At 45.1% G+C, this 15,549-nt stretch overlaps 1 protein-coding gene across 1 annotated transcript in view; it reads left to right on the top strand.

Annotated features, from left to right (window-relative positions):
* myocd (myocardin) overlaps nucleotides 1-15,549 on the top strand; it is a 62,912-nt gene that overhangs the window by 40,655 nt on the left and 6,708 nt on the right. Inside the window, exons 3-6 of the mRNA XM_055890439.1 lie at nucleotides 13,737-13,921; nucleotides 14,642-14,749; nucleotides 14,875-15,182; nucleotides 15,324-15,480. Coding sequence (XP_055746414.1) covers nucleotides 13,737-13,921; nucleotides 14,642-14,749; nucleotides 14,875-15,182; nucleotides 15,324-15,480 — 758 coding nt within the window. The remainder of the gene's footprint in view (nucleotides 1-13,736; nucleotides 13,922-14,641; nucleotides 14,750-14,874; nucleotides 15,183-15,323; nucleotides 15,481-15,549) is intronic.

Genomic DNA, 15,549 nt, shown 5'->3' with positions numbered 1-15,549 from the left:
CGGTGAAGCATGATTCATCACTCCAGAGAAAGCGTTTCCACTGCTCCAGAGTCTAATGGCGGCGAAGTTTACACCACTCCAGCCAATGCTTGACATTGCACATGGTGATCTTAGGCTTGTCTGAGGCTGCTCTGCCATGGAAACCCATTTCATGAAGCTCCCGACAAACAGTTATTGTGTTGACGTTGCTTCCAGAGGAAGTTTGGAACTCGGTAGTGAGTGTTGCAACCGAGGACAGATAATTTTTTCGCGCTTCAGCCCTTGGCGATCCCGTTCTGTGAGCTTGTGTGGCCTACTACTTGGCAGCTGAGCCGTTGTTGCTCCTAGACTTTTTCATTTCACAATAACAGCACTTACAGTTGACTGGGGCAGCTCTAGCAGGGCAGAAATTTGACAAACTGACTTGTTGGTAAGGTGGCATCCTGTGACGGTGACACGTTGAAAGTCACTGAGCTCTTCAGTAAGGCCATTCTACTGCCAATGTTTGTCTATGGAGATTGCATGGCCGTGTGCTCTGTTTTATACACCTGTGAGCAACGGTTGTGGCTGAAATAGCCGAATCGACTAAATTGAAGGTGTGTCCACATACTTTTGTGTATATATAGTGTAAGTACTAGCTACAAATCAAATTTTTTACACCTTGTAAACTGTGACAGCAAACATAAAGAACAACCACGTAGTGTAATTGATTTGACATGAATTTATTATTTAAGCCAGCATCATCTTGTGGACCCTGTCACGACTTCCGCCGGAGTCAGTCCCTCTCCTTGTTCGAGCGGCATTCGGCGGTCGACGTCACCGGCCTTCTAGCCATCACCGATCCACTTTTCATTTTCCATTTGCTTTGTCTTTGTTTTCTACACACCGAGTTTCAATTCCCTCATTACATGTTCATTATTTAACCCTCTGGTTTCCCCCATGTTTGTGTGCGTGTTTGTTTTATTGTGAAGGCTGTATCTGATGACTGGTATATTGTTACCAGGTTTTGTGATTATGCCCGTTAATTTTGTGGTACCGGTATTTTTCACGCACCTTAGTATTGTGTGTATACTGGTGTTATCTTGTATTAAATACCTTGTCCACGCATCTCAGCTCTCCTGCGCCTGACTCCTTTCACCAGTTACCCACAGCTTTGACAGACCCCAGGAAGAGTAGCGGCTGCGTTAGCAGCAGCTAATTGGGATCCTTATAAAAATGCTAAATTGCAGATGTCCTACCTCCAGCACAGGTAGTCTCCAATGAAGACTGACATCAAACAAAGTCCATAGGCTATGCAGTTTCAATGATGGTCCTTTTCAAAGTTTTCTTAATATTTACTGTATCAGTGTGTTCTGGTTTGTCCTCTAGGTTTTGCCTGACAAATAAGTTCTGTTATAGTCACAGACATGATTCAAACAGTTTAAAAACTTTAGAGTGTTTTCTATCCAATACTAATAATAATATGCATATATTAGCATCTGGGACTGAGTAAGAGGGAGTTTACTCTGGGCACGCTTTTCATCCGAACGTGAAAATGCTGCCCCCTATCCACAAGAAGTTAAAAATTGTTAGATTTAACACCCACAGTGTTCAATTTACCAATCAGATTTTGCTGTGTTCTTTTCTATCTTCACTTTTTGTCTTTTAGGCATGTATTTGGATATTCACTCATGAAGGTCATTAACTCTTACCTGTTTGGGCTGCAAGCCCGAATTCGGTACGACAATGACAACAGCTGCAGGGCGCGAAATTCAAAATCTATTTTTTAAAAATATTTAACTTTTACACATTAACAAGTCCAATACAGCATTTGAAAGATAAACATCTTGTCAATCCAGCCAACATGTCCGATTTTTTAAATGTTTTACAGAGAAAACACCACATATATTTATGTTAGCTCACCACCAAATACATGTAACGATAATCCTCCTCCTCTTCAACCGAAAAGGAGGAGTATTGAGGGAACCAAGGCGCAGCGGATTGTGAAGACATAATGATTTATTAAAGACAAGACGAAAACACGAACTTCACTGTAAACTAACAAAATAACAAAACGAAAGTAGACAGTCCTGAACGACGAACTTACATACAACGTGAAGAACGAAATGAACAGACTACATGAAATGAACAAACCGTATACAGTCCCGTATGGTGCAAACATTGACACGGACACAGGAGACAACCACCCACAAACAAACACTGTGAACCGCCTACCTAAATATGACTCTCAATTAGAGGAACGCCAAACACCTGCCTCCAATTGAGAGCCATACCAGGCAACCCTAAACCAACATAGAAACAGACAACATAGAATGCCCACCCAAACTCACGTCCTGACCAACTAACACACAAAACTAAACAGAAAACAGGTCAGGAACGTGACAGTACCCCCCCCACAAGGTGCGAACTCCGGACGCACCAGCACAAAGTCTAGGGGAGGGTCTGGGTGGGCATCTAACCACGGTGGTGGCTCAGGCTCCGGGCGCGGTTCCCACCCCACCATAATCCATCCTAACTTCCTCCCACAAAGAATGTCCACCCTCTTTCTTCCCCCACACAATTCTCTTAATAATATATTAAATAAAGATAACACCAGGACAGAGAGATAAATCAAGATAGAGGGATAGATAAGACTATAGAGATAGATGAAGATAGAGAGGGAGATTAGGATAGAGGGGCAACTCCGGACTGAAAGGCAGCTCCGGACAGAGAGACAGCTCTGGACTGATGGGCAGTTCTGGGTATCCAGCCTTTTCAGGCTGAAGGGCAGCTCATGGCTGACTGACGACTCTCGATGCTCATGGCTGGCTGACGGCTCTCGACGCTCATGGCAGGCTGACGGCTCTCGACGCTCATGGCAGGCTGACGGCTCTCGACGCTCATGGCAGGCTGACGGCTCTCGACGCTCATGGCAGGCTGACGGCTCTCGACGCTCATGGCAGGCTGACGGCTCTCGACGCTCATGGCAGGCTGACGGCTCTCGACGCTCATGGCAGGCTGACGGCTCACGACGCTCATGGCGCTCTGACGGCTCTGGCTGCTCATGGCTCTCTGACGGCTCTGGCTGCTCATGGCTCACTGACGGCTCTGGCTGCTCATGGCTCTTTGACGGCTCTGGCTGCTCATGGCGCTCTGACGGCTCTGGCTGCTCATGGCTCGCTGGCGGCTCTGGCAGATCCTGTCTGGTTGGCGGCTCTGGCAGATCCTGTCTGGTTGGCGGCTCTGGCAGATCCTGTCTGGTTAGCGGCTCTGGCAGATCCTGTCTGGTTGGCGGCTCTGGCAGATCCTGTCTGGTTGGCGGCTCTGGCAGATCCTGTCTGGCTGACGGCTCTAGCGGCTCCTGTCTGGCTGATGGCTCTAGCGGCTCCTGTCTGGCTGACGGCTCTGTAGGCTCATGGCAGACGGGCGGCTTTGCAGGCTCATGGCAGACGGGCGGCTTTGCAGGCTCCTGGCAGACGGATGGCTCAGATGGCGCTGGGGAGACGGATGGCTCAGATGGCGCTGAGGAGACAGATGGCTCAGATGGCGCTGGGGAGACGGATGGCTCAGATGGCGCTGGGGAGACGGATGGCTCAGATGGCGCTGGGGAGACGGATGGCTCTGGCCGGATATGGCGCACTGTAGACCTGGTGCGTGGTGCCGGAACTGGAGGCACCGTGCTAATGATAAGCACCTTCCTACTAGTGCGGGAAGCAGGGACAGGGCACACTGTATTCTCAAAGCCTACTCTATCCCTGATGCGTGGTACCGGCACTGGTGACACCGGGCTGAGGACAAGCACATCAGGATTAGTAGGGGGAGAAGATACAGTGGGTTCAGGGCTCTGGAGACGCACTGGTAGCTTAGTGCGTGGGACCGGAACTGGAGGCACCGGGCTAGATACACGCACTACAGGGAGAGTGCGTGGAGGAGGAACAGGGCTCTGGAAATGCACTGGTAGCCTAGTGCGTAATGTAGGCACTGTAGGTACTAGGCTGGGGCGGGGAGGTGGCGCCGGAAATACCGGACCGTGCAGGCGTACTGGCTCTCTTGAGCATTGAGCCTGCCCAACCTTACCTGGTTGAATGCTCCCGGTCGCCCTGCCAGTGCGGCGAGGTGGAATAGCCCGCACTGGGCTATGCAGGCGAACCGGGGAAACCATGCGTAAGGCAGGTGCCATGTATGCCGGCCCGAGGAGACGCACTGGAGACCAGACGCGTTGAGCCGGCCTCATGACACCTGGCTCAATGCCCAATCTAGCCCTACCAGTGCGGGGAGGTGGAATAACCCGCACTGGGCTATGCACACGTACAGGAGACACCGTGCGCTCTACTGCGTAACACGGTGTCTGCCCGTACTCCCGCTCTCCACGGTTAGCCTGGGAAGTGGGCGCAGGTCTCCTACCTGCCCTTGGCCCACAACCCCTTAGCCCCCCCCCAAGAAATTTTTGGGAATTACTCACGGGCTTTTCGGGCTTCCGTGCAAGACGCGTCCCCTCATAACTCCGGTTCTTCACTCCAGTAGCCTCTGCTCTCCTCAGTGCCTCCACCTGTTCCCATGGGAGGCGATCCCTTCCAGCCAGGATCTCCTCCCATGTGTAGCAACCTTTACCGTCCAATACATCGTCCCAAGTCCATTCCTCCTTCTTGCGCTGTCCCTTACTCCGTTTAAACCGCTGCTTGGCTCTGGATTGGTGGGTGGTTCTGTAACGATAATCCTCCTCCTCTTCAACCGAAAAGGAGGAGTATTGAGGGAACCAAGGCGCAGCGGATTGTGAAGACATAATGATTTATTAAAGACAAGACGAAAACACGAACTTCACTGTAAACTAACAAAATAACAAAACGAAAGTAGACAGTCCTGAACGACGAACTTACATACAACGTGAAGAACGAAATGAACAGACTACATGAAATGAACAAACCGTATACAGTCCCGTATGGTGCAAACATTGACACGGACACAGGAGACAACCACCCACAAACAAACACTGTGAACCGCCTACCTAAATATGACTCTCAATTAGAGGAACGCCAAACACCTGCCTCCAATTGAGAGCCATACCAGGCAACCCTAAACCAACATAGAAACAGACAACATAGAATGCCCACCCAAACTCACGTCCTGACCAACTAACACACAAAACTAAACAGAAAACAGGTCAGGAACGTGACAATACAAAAGTGGACAGACACGTATGGATATGATTATGAAGTATGAATTATGATTGAAGTAGCATGCACAAGCCAACCGAAATAAACTAAAACCAACCTAAAGAGCCCAGAAAAAACTACCTCAGATGACAGTCATATAACATGTTACACAATAAATCTATGTTTTGTTCATAAAAAGTGCATATTTTAGCTATAAATCAGTTTTACATTGATGCTACCCAAAAATGCTAACACATAGCTAGAGTCTGAATCCAGACGGGAGTAGCCAGAGAAAATACATACACCAACGTCGGCTACTAATTACACCTCATAAAACATTTCAGAAAAACATATGGTGGATAACTAATGAAAGACAGATATCGTGTGAATAAAGCCAACATTTCCGATTTTTGAAGTGTTTTACAGCGAAAACACAATATATCGTTATATTAGCTAACAACATAAGCTAGCATAAGTCAGCACTAGCATTGGTCAAGCGCTAGCCTAGCACAGTTAGCCCACTTAGCACAGCACAGCTCAACAGATATATGAAAAAGCATCCCAAATTGGGTCTTATCTTTGTTGATATTCCATCAGAATGTTGTAACGGGGTCCAATGTCCAGTAGAGTCTTTAGTTGGGTTCCAGAACGAATTATTTCCCTCTTTGGTTAGCAAGCACGATAGCATTGCGGCGCTACACAGCGTTTCTTCAAAAAATTCTTCCGTCGTATCACATCTAAAGTCCAGAATAAATTGCAATAATATAATTAAAGTATATTGAAAAAACATACTTTAGGATGATTTTGTGACATGTATCAAATAATATCGTAGTCAGACATCATATTCACCGTTATCTACCTTGTTCCAGAAGCCGAGACCAAATTATCCTTCGCGCCCGGATTTTTTTTTTAACTGCGCAGGTCTCACAAGAAGGTGTGTTATTCAGTCCATGGACGAGATATTCGACTCCTTTCAATTCTCACTTCCGCATTACAGCCTGACGAAGGCCTGTGACGTGTCCCTATGGTCCTAAGTCAAAGGGCCTTTTATAGAGAAGGTCTTAAAGAGACACATCGCATTTTGGAAATCTCAATTCGGCTGGGAAAATGGCTGTAAAAATATTTCTGTTCGACTTAGAGAAACAATTCAAACCTTTTTAGAAACTACAGACTGTTATCTATCCAACAGTAGTAAATATATGCATATTGGAAAATAAAAAGTTTCTTAGGAGGCCGTTTGAAAATGTGCACACATTTTCCAGTTTTTTCAATATTCAGCTTGCAGCCCAAACAGGTTAAAGTAGTCCAGTAGTTTCTATATTTGGAAAGGATATTGATCAGTGATTGTAACCAATAGCCATACTCTGGACTATATAGATGTAGCTATAATTTGTAGTCTGTACAAAATGATGACTCTGTGGCTCGGCAGATGTAAGCATATAACTGTTGTTTTAAAATGTTCTATCAATTCTTTATGAGACAGCAATAGTTCTTAATTAAAATGAGCCAATGAAATATACTTAATATCATTCCATTCAATTGTTTCCCGGCACATAGTCCAGATTTCAGCCATCGATGAAAGATTTGACCAAATAAGTGCTGTTACTATTTCTCTCGGTGGTTTAATCAAGCTACCTCAGGTTATCCATCCTACTGTAAGAGAAGAATGGATATTGGGCCAACCCAACCCAGGATTATTTGTATAGGATTAATGGGCAGTGTGTGTGCAAGGCAGTCTTACCCATATCACTATATCCCTTTTAATTATCTCTAACCCCATTTATTTATCCAGTGGAGGAAGTCTGTCTACCTTCCATGAGGGGAGGAAAAGGATTCAATGTTGACCTTTTATGAGCACCTGGCACCAGCCAGCTCACCAGCTCTGACACTTAGGCATTAGGGCTGCAATTTTGGGAGAACTGCTTGGAACAGGTCTCAGACCAGGACACGTATAAGTCGTCAGTGGATGTTTTGCCACTGGAGATTCAGATGAGGAGCCCAACTGGCCTTAATCAACTCATATACAAAAACGTTAATAGTCAAGGGAGTTAATAGTGTGGCTTTGCTTGCTGTGTATATGTAGACCCGGAGGGGGACGTATCGTCTGTGGAGGCTCAGCTGAGGCTGAAGAGAGCCCGCCTGGCAGACAACCTCAATGACAAACTGGCCCTGAGACCTGGCCCCATGGAGCTGGTGCACAAGAATATCATTCCCCTAGACTCTGCTGCATTCAGACAGGCAGCCGCCACGACAGGTATCACTGAGTGATCGGATGCCCTTTGCACGTAACACCTATCTGCCTGTATCTTGACGTGTGTGACTCACAATCACCGGTGTGTGATTTTTGACACGTGAACGTGTGAGTTTGGTTTTAAATTTGTTTTTGAGTTTGAAAAGGGTGTGTTTTAACTCTTTAGTGGCCTGGAAATAAGGCTATACAGCTGCGGTGACAAACTAACCGATGGACCTAGACTAAACGTAGTAAACCTTTTTAAGGGCAAAGTGCAGTCAAAACCGTGATTTCCTGTGTTGTGTATATACGCTGAGTGTACAAAATATTAAGGACACCTTCGTAATATTGAGCTGCATCCCCCTCCCCTTTTGCCCTCAGAACAGCCTCAATTCGTCGGGGCATGGACTCTGCAATGTGTCGAAAGCGTTCCACAGGGATGCCGGCCCATGTTGACTCCAATGCTTCCCACAGTTGTGTCAAGTTGGCTGGATGTCCTTTGGGTGGTGGACCATTCTTTATACACAAGGAAAACTGTTGAGCGTGAAAAACCCAGCAGCGTTGCAGTATTTGAAACAAACTGGTGCTCCTGGCACCTACATACATCTATACATCCACTTCAAAGGCACTTAAATCTTTTGTCTTCAATCCATGTCCAATCCATGACAATCCATGTCTTAGTTGTCTCAAGGCTTAAAATCCTTCTTTAACCTGTCTCCTCCCCTTCATTTACACTGATTGAAGTGGATTTAACAGGTGACATCAATACGAGATCATATCTTTCACCTGATTTACCTGGTCAGTCTGTCATGGAACGAGCAGGTTTCCTTAATGTTTTGTATACTCGGTGTATATTTCACATTATGAGGTTGGAATAATACTGTGAAATTCTGAAAATTATGATAATGACATTTTAATGTGAAGACCGCCTGAAATGTAAGTGTGTTTTGGTGGGAGGGAGTTTTGGCCTGCCTGGCGACATCACCAGGCGGTAAAAGTTATTGGTAACACTTTACTTGACACCTATGTCATCACCTTATGACATGGTCATAACCTGTCATAATATGGTCAAAACACTGTCATGACACACATTTAGACCTGTTAGACCTGTTAGACATATTTAGACATATTGTATATTGCATTATTTTATATCTGGCTACTTATCTGGCTACTATATCTGAAATTGAACATATTAAATTATCATTGTAATTGCGGACACAATGATGTCATACCTACACCTACTCCAATGCTCTGTCGCTGATGACTGGAATGAATGCTGGAGCAGATTTCAGGAGCAGGACAAAGCACGAGGAGCAAGCTCAACTGGCTTAAAGTGCATTGTCTTAGTCCAAGTAAAGTGACACAGGATGGTCTTAATGCTTCATGACAGTGTCATAAAGTGTATTTTCTACAATTGATTTAAAATATGACGAGAAAAAAACATGACTGTAAAGAATTCCTTGCAACATCAACAAAGGAATTAAAACTTCTTAAGACTAGGGGGCGACATTTTCACTTTTGGATGAATTGGTGCCCAAATTAAACGGCCTCGTACTCTGTCCTAGATCATATGATATGCATATTATTATTACTATTGGATAGAAAACACTCTGAAGTTTCTAAAACTGTTTGAATTATATCTGTGAGTAAAACAGAACTCATATGGCAGGCAAACTTCCAAACAGGAAGTGAAAATTCTGAAATGGGTCGCTGTGAAAGGCATCGCCTATTCAATTGCCTTATATTTATAGATCTGTATGCACTTCATACGCCTTCCACTAGATGTCAACAGGCAGTAGAACGTGGAATGAAGCGTCTAGCCTGATGTGGGACCGAACGAGAGCCTTTGGAGTGACAGGTCAGGCATATTGCCAGTTCTTGGCCACACACACTACGCATGTGATGTCCTTGTCTGCAATGCGTTAGATAGACATGAAGAAATGCTCCGTCTGGGACGTTATTGGATATATATGAGAAAAACATCCTGAAGATTGATTCTCAACTGAGTTTGACCAGTTTATTCGATTTGTAATATCACTTTTTGAAGTTTTCGTTCATTAGCGTAAAGTTCTATGGACACGTGAACTACACATGCTAGCCAAAGTTGCTAATTCGACAGAAGTAATGGACATTATAAAACAAAAAAACTATTTATTGTGGAACTAGGATTCCTGGCACTGCATTCTGATGAAAGATCATCAAAGGTAAGGGAATATTTATGATGTAATTTCGTATTTCTGTTGACTCCAACATGGCGGAGAATGGCTGAGCGCTGTCTCAGATTATTGCATGCTGTGCTTTTTACTAAAGTTATTTTTTAAATCTAACACAGCGGTTGCATTAAGAACCAGTGTATCTTTAATTATGTGTTAAACATGTATCTTTCATCAAAGTTTATGATGAGTATTTCTGTATTTCACGTGGCTATCTGTAATTACTTTCACTATTTTGGAGCCATTTCTGAACATGGCGCCAATGTTATATTATATTATATTATATCCCTGTGGCGCTAGGCTAGGCTATGCTAGTCAGCGTTTCTGATGACAGTTATCCCGGATCCGGGATGGGTGGTCCAGAGATGTTTTAAGAAACAAACTTTCAAACGAAAGGACATTTCTTGGCAGGGAAAAAACACATTTGAATAAATGTGGTTTGACACTCTTATGTAGGTGTCATAACCAGCCATAAAATAACGGAATATATGCCACAACAGGTGTAAATATATGGTTCATGACAGTGTTATGACCATATTATGACAAGTTATGACAAGTTAAATCAGCTGTTATGACATGGTTATGACCGTGTGTGTAGAATTGTAGGAAATGACCTTGAAAACTGAAAAATTTTCTCTTCGATGCCAAGAGGTGCGCTTTTAAAATGTTTCTTCCCAGGGCCCGAGATTTGGTTTGTCCGGCCATGCACTGCCGAGGGTCGAGGGTCGTAGTGAAACGTTGTATACTTATTATTTATTTGTATCACTCGAGTTGTGTTCTGATTATGAGGGGATCCCTAATGAATTTGCTATCACCAAAGGGGTCCCCGGCCCACCGAAACATTTGAAAAGTTAATAGACCAATAACAAATTGAGTTACAAACCTCTGCCAATAACAGCTAGTTTTCAGGTTACATATCCCTCCCATTAGGCTGGTCCAATTAGGCCCCTCACAGTTCACTCCCAGACAGTCCTAGAAAAATGTTTGCTGGACAAATTGCTCTTTGTTTCTTTTTGACCATTTGAATTGAAATAAAGAATATATAGCAGTTAGGTACTTAATTGTTACCCAGAAGTGATTTGATATTGATACACTGAACAAAAATATAAATGCAACATGCAACAATGTCAAAGGTTTTACTGAGTTAAAGTTTATATAAGGAAATCAGTCAATTTAAATAAATAAATTTGTGCCTAATCTATGGATTTCACATAACTGGGAATACAGCTATACATCTGTTGGTCACCTTAAAAAAAAGTAGGGGTGTGGATCAGAAAACCATTCAAATTTCCATTGACAAAAGGCAATTGTGTTTGTTGTCTGTAGCTTATGCCTGCCCATAGCATAACCCCACTGCCATTATGGGGCACTCTGTTCACAACGTTGACATCAGCAAACCACTCACTCACACGATGCAATACAGCTGTCTGCTATCTGCCAGGTACAGTTGAAACCAGGATTCATCCGTGAAGAGAACACTTCTCCAGCGTGCCATTGGCCATCGAAGGTGAGCATTTGCCCACTGAAGTTGGTTACGATGCCGAACTGCAGTCAGATCAAGACCATGGTGAGGACGACGATCATGCAGATGAGCTTCCCTGAGACGATTTCTGACAGTTTGTGCAGAAATTCTACGGTTGTGCAAACCCACAGTTTCATCAGCAGTTATCTGGGTGGCTGGTGAAGAAGTCGGATGTGGAGGTCCTGGACTGGCATAGTTACATGTGGTCTGTGGTTGTGAGGCCGGTTGGACGTACTGCCAAATTCTCTAAAACAACGTTGGAGGTGGCTTATGGAAGATAAACAAATACAATTAACAGTCAACTCGGGCAACAGCTCTGGTGGTTATTTCTGCAGTCAGCATGCCAAAACTCCCTCAAAACTTTAGACATCTGCCGCATTGTGTTGTTTGACAAAACTGCACATTTTAGAGTGACCTTTTATTGTCATCAGCACAAGGTGCACCTGTGTAATGATCATGCTGTTTAATGAGCTTCTTGATGTTCCACACCTGTCAGGTGGATGGATTATTTTGGCAATGGAAAAAATCTCGCTAAAGTGTGGGATATAAACAAATTTGTGCACAACATTTGAGAAAAATAAGCATTTAGTCCGTATGGAAAATTTCATGGGTCTTTTATTTCAGCTCATGAAACATGGGACCAACACCTTACATGTTGCGTTTATATTTTTGTTCAGTATTAAAAAACGTCTGGATTGGGCCTTTTAAGTTTAGTGTGAACCACAAGCAACCGAGAGCATGCATTGAATTGCATGCAGTTCAGCATTCTGTAGAGTTGGTGGTATATTTTGCAACATCATAGCTTCCCTATTGAAATTATGTGGCAACCATAGCACACTACAAAAGCATACTATTTTATATACTAGCCAGTATAAAATAAATAAGGATCCCTTAACCTTGGGCATCCTACTGGGACATATTGAAATGTTTCTCTTACATCCAAATATGTTAGTCCTCCCCTCTATATCATGCCTGGCTGGGTTTTTGTATACGCTGGTTTTCTGTTTTCCTCCTCGGGCTCTTCAGTAAACACATTGCGTAAGATCAACACGGGGCTGAAGCGGCGAGGTTTACTCTACCTCCCTATGAACAGGGAGGATGCTTATTGAGACAAACAGCAGCTGTATTTGGGTCCACCCTTCTCTGAAGAGAAGTGTGTGTGTGTGTGTGTGTGTGTGTGTGTGTGTGTGTGTGTGTGTGTGTGTGTGTGTGTGTGTGTGTGTGTGTGTGTGTGTGTGTGTGTGTGTGTGTGTGTGTGTGTCCCTCCCCCACTTCTCTGATTTATATGGCTCCAGTGAGTCACCTATGAAGGTATCTGATTGGACAAGGCTGTTGTTCAGCTGTCTGCCACCTCCCCTTCACCCCTCTCACACACACAAACCTTATTTATCACGGAGGCCCCCACCCGCCCCATCCTGCAATGCGATGACCTCTTCCATTTCTTTATCATCTTTGAAAATATTAGATCTCTGACATCCAGTTGCAGTCCTTGCTGACAGAGAGATGTTATGTGGAGGAACTCAGGATGTGGTTAGTTTGAGACGATCATGCATCAGGACATAATAATAGCCCAGTAACAACTTGTTCTGTCCCCATGCTAGTGTCCTTTCTGTGACCGAGTGGGACTGAAGTAGACAACCCTACCCAGTCAGGTGGTCCTGAACCCTCTCTCTGTGTGTGTGTGTGTGTGTGTGTGTGTGTGTGTGTGTGTGTGTGTGTGTGTGTGTGTGTGTGTGTGTGTGTGTGTGTGTGTGTGTGTGTGTGTGTGTGTGTGTGTGTGTGTGTGTGTGTGTGTGTGTGTGTGTGTGTGTGTGAGCACAAAGAGAGCGCAGAGTGAGTGCAGAGTGAGTGAGTTCAATACCAACAGGTGGTAGGAAATAACACCCAGGCCTGTGCCGCTGTGTGTGTGCAGGCCCAGAGTGCCACAGAGCAGGGCTGATGGTGTGATTGAAACCAGGGTCTGCTCTTGGCAGGTCACATGTTCTCATTCTAAAAGAGAGTCACAGGCACGCGCACAGACACACACACATTACCACTCTTCCCCTCTCCTGGCTCTGTCCCTTTGTTAACCTCAGGCTCTGCTCCTCCAGATAGCACAGTCTCTAACAGCTAAACCAATCAAGGCGCTGTTCACTATCACTTCAGCCAATCAGGGCTGTGTTCACTGTAAAGTGGCCATGTCAATCTCTGCCCACTGCAGAGTAGCACCTCAGGGCTAAGTGTTTCACTAGGTGACAGTGACAGAAGGGCAGTGTGTGAATACTGATGTTATACAATGGAACGGATATGGACTGCGTTGTACAGAGCAATGTGCAGTGGTGTGGCACGTAGGCAGTTCTCAGAGAGCCACATACTGTACACACATTCACATCTCTCTCACTAATACACAACCCTGCAAAAGTCCAAGGAATGTTATGTTTGAACCTCTGGAAATATTTAAAGATATGAACAGATTTACATTTCAAAATCCTTCAATTCTAAACCCTCTTTGCCAGTATCTTGTCGTGTGTCAGGTTTCAGTCCTCTGTCTCTCTGCGTGTGATTAAACTGCCTCCTGTGTGGTTCTCTGTAGTGAACCACATCAAGTTCTCATCCCCTCCCTCTCTCCTCCCTTGCTCACCCTTCTCTCTCTTTCTTTCTCTCTCTCTCTCTGTCTCCAGTGAACCATGGGAAGTTTCCTAAGCAGGAGGACTCGTATGCGTTCGAGGAGGACAGCAGCAGTGACAGTCTGTCTCCAGAGCAACACCACAGCGACGAGTCCCAGGGGTCCGCATGCCCCTCCTCTGAGGCCATGGGCAGCACCCCCTCCTCCTCCTCATCACCAGCCCTCACTAGCCCTAAACAGGTAATACTCCTCCTCCTCCTTACCTCTCTCCTTACCAGCCCCAAATAGGCCCATCGTCCTCTCATTTCCCCTCCATCACCCCTTCCCTCTTCTCCTCCTCCTTCTTGATAATGTATCATAACATAAACTATCCTCCATGAGTTAACACACTATGAACAATAGGTGCACCAAAGTCTGCCCTATGCGTTCACAAACATACCCCAGTCAGTTATGCGGTAATGAGTCATTTCAAGCAGGGAGCTGGGTTAAGCCTGCCATCTTGTGGTGGCTGGGAAAACTACAGTGTCCTCCCCTGGGTTCTCTCGTGACCGTTGGAACATGTGTGACTGCTCTTTGGCACGTGTCACATTCCTCTATGCCAGTGTGTCTGTCTCACACAGACACAGTATGCTGAAGGCTACTGCTTCCTGTGTTTTATCATCTCAGTGACTTCCTGCATTCTGCATCACTCTCCCCTCACTGTGTGGACAGAGATGATGACATCATTCCCAACGGTCACTGGAAGCTTCTGCCAGAAACCGTTTTTATTTTAAGTGTTTACCAAAAGTCAGCTTGGGCTTAGTACCCAATTCCTATTTTCTAATGATTTAATTTACATTTTTTATATAAATCAATAAATGTTCTTTGAATTCATCTTGTTGTTTTATGGTGGGCCAACCACTGAATCTAGATGACATTTCCTGTATTCATGTCTTTCTACTGTCTGCATTTGTGTTCCAGGGGTGTCAGAACAGGGACCCGTCTGATCAGAGCAAGGAAGATGGCTTGTCTGCGGCTAACAATGGGCTGTCTGCCACCCCACCCATACCTGTCCCTGCCATAGTCAAGGTAGGAACAAACACTTTACTGTCGTACTGACCTCTTCATAGCCAAGACGACGCATCACATTAGAGAACCTCAGCTTGTATTGCGTATATTGTATGTTCTCACTATTTCTCCCATTGATTCTACAGTCCAAGACATCAGACAAGAACCGCCACAAGAAGCCCAAAGATGTGAAGCCCAAGGTGAAGAAGCTGAAGTACCACCAGTACATCCCTCCGGACCAGAAGCCCGAGAAGTCTCCCCCTCCCATGGACTCAGCCTACGCCAGGCTACTGCAGCAACAACAGCTCTTCCTACAGCTGCAGATCCTCAGCCAGCAGAAACACGCACACACACACTCCCAGCATACACACTCCCAACACACACAGGCCCATGCACATCAACGGCAGCCTAGTTTCAGCTACCAGCCCCTGCACCAGCCAGTCCAAGCCCAAAAGTGAGTACCCTAGATGGGGAGATGGTCTAACTCTAACCCCATGTCTCAGATCTGACCTTCAATGTACAAAATGTTGAATGTTCCATAATATTGTCATTTTTATCTTTATCTCTCGAAAATCTAATGTTTTCCTATCTTTAGACAATCCAGTGAGCAGCTGACGGTGGGTAGCTCCAGTGTTACTACTAACATGATCAACAGTAGCTCCTCGTCTCCAGTTAAGACCACATACTCTGGTCAAACCAGCATCTCACCAGTCAAACCTGGTCCTCTGCCACCTAACCTGGATGACCTGAAGGTAGGTACTCTCTGTCCGTAAAGCGAGGGATATATTCTTTATTACGGGTTGGAAAAATAACTCATAAAC

This window comes from Salvelinus fontinalis, chromosome 30, assembly GCF_029448725.1.
Source record: "Salvelinus fontinalis isolate EN_2023a chromosome 30, ASM2944872v1, whole genome shotgun sequence".
NCBI lineage: Eukaryota > Metazoa > Chordata > Actinopteri > Salmoniformes > Salmonidae > Salvelinus > Salvelinus fontinalis.
This window is presented reverse-complemented; position numbering and strand designations above follow the sequence as displayed.